Source organism: Sinocyclocheilus rhinocerous, unplaced genomic scaffold (assembly GCF_001515625.1).
Source record: "Sinocyclocheilus rhinocerous isolate Xijiao unplaced genomic scaffold, SAMN03320098_v1.1 scaffold9079, whole genome shotgun sequence".
In the NCBI taxonomy this organism is placed as follows: Eukaryota; Metazoa; Chordata; class Actinopteri; order Cypriniformes; family Cyprinidae; genus Sinocyclocheilus; species Sinocyclocheilus rhinocerous.
The window spans coordinates 20,136-24,524 of NW_015644002.1; the positions used below are offsets into that span (position 1 = coordinate 20,136).

General features: G+C 33.8%; 1 protein-coding gene across 1 annotated transcript in view; it reads left to right on the plus strand.

Annotated features, from left to right (window-relative positions):
• Positions 1-4,389, plus strand: part of LOC107757718 (tumor necrosis factor receptor superfamily member EDAR-like) — a gene marked incomplete at its 5' end in the record, with an annotated part of 20,513 nt that overhangs the window by 5,673 nt on the left and 10,451 nt on the right. Inside the window, one exon of the mRNA XM_016575280.1 lies at positions 414-544. Within this exon, the coding sequence (XP_016430766.1) occupies positions 414-544 (131 nt within the window). The remainder of the gene's footprint in view (positions 1-413; positions 545-4,389) is intronic.

The following is a 4,389-nucleotide window of genomic DNA, read 5'->3' on the forward strand; positions in this document are numbered from 1 at the left end:
ACACAATTAGATAAAACCAATTTAGCTCAACTAATTACCAAGCAGTGCTTCATTTAGTTCAGTCTGTGGTGTAAAAAGATCACGTTAGCAATTAAAGAAAAACGCTTCAGCAAAACATGCTCAGCTCAAAGTGTCTGAATCATTTATGATCCGGTAGTCCACTGTATGAAGAGTTTATGGGTATAATGTGTCACAGTTTACTTTATTTAGCTCTCCTCACTTACATAAATGAACTATAGTGTCCTGCACACACTAGTGAAAAAATATCAACAATTATATCTGCTGTCTGAAAAATATTTGGTTTGAATGTATAATGTGATATAAAAAAAAAAATCTTATTTTGTCTAAATCTTACATTAACTCGTCATTTCTTTACCAAAGCTTTCTGAGTTTGTTTGTGTTTTCTGGTTCAGGTACTACATTCTGGAGAACCGTCCGCGTAACATCTATGGCATGGTGTGTCACTCTGCTCATCTCTCTCTGCCTCTCTTTGCTGATTTTTATTCAGTGCTGCATAAACACAGTTACGTTAAACGCTTCGGAGGCCCACACACAGTTTACCGCAGAATACAGATTCACTAAATCAAACCCACAGCAGGATCTGGATCTGAGTGTTGTAGCATGAGCACAGAACCAACAGCAGGTCACCAGTAACGCGTCTGGACTCCATCAGTTTGCGGCGCAGCAAGGTCCTCCAGATGTATTCTCCTTCTCTTGGCCTGGCTCTGGTGTTTGGCAGATCGTTCATAACACACTGGAGTCTCTGATTAGCGGCGCATACCTGAAGCGCTGAACGCATGGAAACGAGCGCAGAGACCCGCGCAAACCTGAGATTTAATGCCGCGTAATCCGCTAAACATCAGCGCCATTCCTCATCGCCGTAAATATCCACGTCTGCTTTCCGCTCAGGTTCAGGAGTCTCAGTTTATTTGGGATGAAATGGCGTCGTTTGTGTTAGAGAGGGAAACTGATTAACTCCAGGTTTGAGCGAGCGAGCCAGAGCCAAGCTTTTTATTGTTTTGTTTTGCTAATTTCTTTTTTTAAATCTCTGTTTGTCTTCGGCCATGAGATGTTTCTTCAGAAAGAGAGTGGAAACTCTGATGACCAGCAAACTGCTTCTTACACGAGCGATTTCAGGAAAAACAAGACAGATTTCTAATGAAAATCAAGCTGACTGAGTCATCTTCCTAATCTAATAGTCCAATAAACCTAGTATTGTATATCACAAATATTGTTGCCTCTCCGAAAAAAATTATTTATTTATTTATTTATTTATTTATTCACCAGATCCCCTCTGAGAGAATGAGAACAACGGTTTGTTAGTAGTCTTATACACCTAGTATTGTGTATCATGAGTATTGTTGGCTCTTTATTTTATTTTAAAATAAAATTTATTTTATTTTATTATTTATACATTCATTTTTTTTATGCCCATAAATTATTTTAGTTGTGGCTTTTATGTCTTTAATTTTGGCTTTTTCTTTACGTCAAACATTTTGTTGTGTATATTATGCACTATATAAGGATTAACTTCTCCTGCTTATATAAATTCTTAATTAATTATATTTGTTATGTCCAATAAACCTGACATTATATATTACAAAAACGGTTGGCTTTTTGATAAATTGCTTTTATTTTATTTTATTTTATTTAGATTATTTTATTAGCCTTTACATTTTTATTTGATTTGCATTTTAATTTAATTTTTATTTTTTATTTCATTTTATTTAGAATTTTAGAAATTTAATTAATTTATTAATTTCTATGTGCATTAAGTCGTGGCTTTTATGCTATTGAGATGAACTTGATCTTGCCTAAAGCGTCCATAAATGACTTATTTACATCCGCTCTGAGAACGACGGTTCATTCTAAACCTGGAAGTGTGATGTATTATGAATGCTGCTGGCTCTGTGACGAATTGTTTAGTTCCTGTAAGTCTCTTCAGATGAGCATCCTGTAAATAAAGGGGTCTTTGTGCTGGAAAACACGTCTGCGCCGGTCCTGCTGTTTTCAGAGCCTCTTTAATAGTTTTCTATTGTGCGGTGACAGAAATGAAGTAGATATTTAATTAAAAAAGCATAACAAACAGGTCTTTTAAAGCTGTAGATGTGAAAGTATGCGGAGGGAGTGAAGACATGCTCGCACTCGCCGGCTAATCTGCAAATTATGCTCGCCCGCAGCGCAGCGTAATAATTAAGAGTTTCGAGGGAATAAAAAGATGATTAACTTGCTGCTGCTTGCAGTCGACAGGCATGGAAACATGGGAAGACAAACATCTGTGATCTCAACAGGTGATTTGGCATTAAATGGATGTGGTAACATCAGATTGATAATGGTTTCTAATGAAGTCAGAGCGCATGGGGTTTCGTTTGGTTTACAGTGTGTTTGACTCTCGCAATGAGAAAGAAATAAGCAAAGACCTCAAACGTATGAGAGCTTTGACAAATCGTGCTGTTGGTGCGCAGTAATTAAATCAATACTTCAACTCCAGAGCACTCGCAGATTTGTGTTTTAGTCCATTAAGACTGTTAGCCTTCCATATTTAATGTTGGGTTGTTTTACACTAAATGTCGTGCGGCATCAAATTGTACTCCATCAAAGAACATTTTCAGTTAAAGTGAAGAAAAATCAGCAGCTTTTGGTCATTTAGAATAATTCGTGTTTATATTTTCTGGTCATTTTGACCCGGAGAGTATTTTCGGTTTCCTGAAAAAGCGAGTTAATGTTACTGGTTCAGTGTTGGCTAGATTAATTACAAATTACATGACAAAAACTGTAGTTAATAACCAATCCATTACATTAGACATTTCAGGTCATATAATTAGACTACTTTTAGATTACTTTTGACCTTACACTGATTTAAATAGGATAATCTTGTACCATATTGATTTAAAAATATATTCCATTCGTTGTAATTAAGCATTAAACATTACATTAGGTCAAGGTTTCCCAAACAGGGCTTCGTAAAGGAACTTTTTAATGAAAAACTAATTATTAAATCATAAAAATGTCAAATTAAAATAAATCATTTTAAAATAACATCAATCACATGAAATGAAATATTTTATTTGTTTACCTGCATGTCATGTGACCAATAACCAACATCAGAGAACCGTGAACATGCAGATGTGTTACTTAATTATTACTTAATTACCTTAAAATCTCAGCGGGGCTTCAAGTAAATATATTAGGTGAAAGAGTGACATTACAGTACGTGTAAATAAGAAATAATTAATTTGATAAGAAATAATGAATTTGTGCATTACAATGGGTAATGTTTAGGAAAATGTAAAGATGAAAAAGAAGAATTAGAGAGAATCAATAAATTATGATTAATAATTGTGTGAATAATATGTAATCAAGTAACTGTACTCTGATTATGAGTATTTTTTATATTTATATTTTTAGTTTAAATCGTTTTTATCCAGTTTTTTATCAAGTTAAACTAAATGAAAATGAGAAATGGCAACTAGCTGAAATAAAATAAGTTTAATATTAAAAATATTTTATTTTATTTTGTGTTTTTTATGGTTTTAGTTTTAGTTAACTATAATAACCTTGTTGGACTAAAACTTACTAAATTTGCTCACACGGCGTATAACAACTACCCAAAAAAAATTTGATAATTTTTATGCTTTTGGGGATTTTTCTTATTCCTAATTTCCCGGGTTAAAAATAACTGGCTTCTTAAATAGCTTGTAAATCTCTCATTGTGCTATATTATCACCAAATCTTGGATTCAGTCGTCACTTGTTTTCTTTCAATCAGCACAGGTTTTATGTTTCTTTCTGGATCTGATTGATCGCGGGCCTCACTGATCTGAACTCATGAGCCAAAATTATGCATAAATAATGCTTTTTTCACTCATAAACTGAGGTGCATGGATTAATAAGTTCCAGAAAGAAACACAAAACCTGTGCTGATTGAAAGAACACAAGTGACGACTGAATCCCAGATTTGGTGATAAGTGAGCAGAATGAGAGATTTAGAAGCGTTCAGCAGATGCACGAGTGACGAGTGACAGACGCGACACACATACATATTATATTTTAACGCAGCAGATTTACCATGGTTGTTTTCAAACATAGTAAAATCACTGTAACATACGGCCTTATTGCTTAGATAAAACACCAGCAATATTATAGAATATGAGAAATATTAAGGTACATTCAGTATTAATAATTAATAATTTTTTCTTACCAAGTTCTTAAATTCCAGCCACAATCAATCACAACAATGTATATACAATTACAGATGATTAAGCATATGACTCGTCAGTTTGTTGTTTTACACACATGCACACAGACATTATTTCATACACGAGATGCATAAGAAATCTTTAGACGCGTAACACAAACCATAATCCATAACAACAAAAGACAATACTTT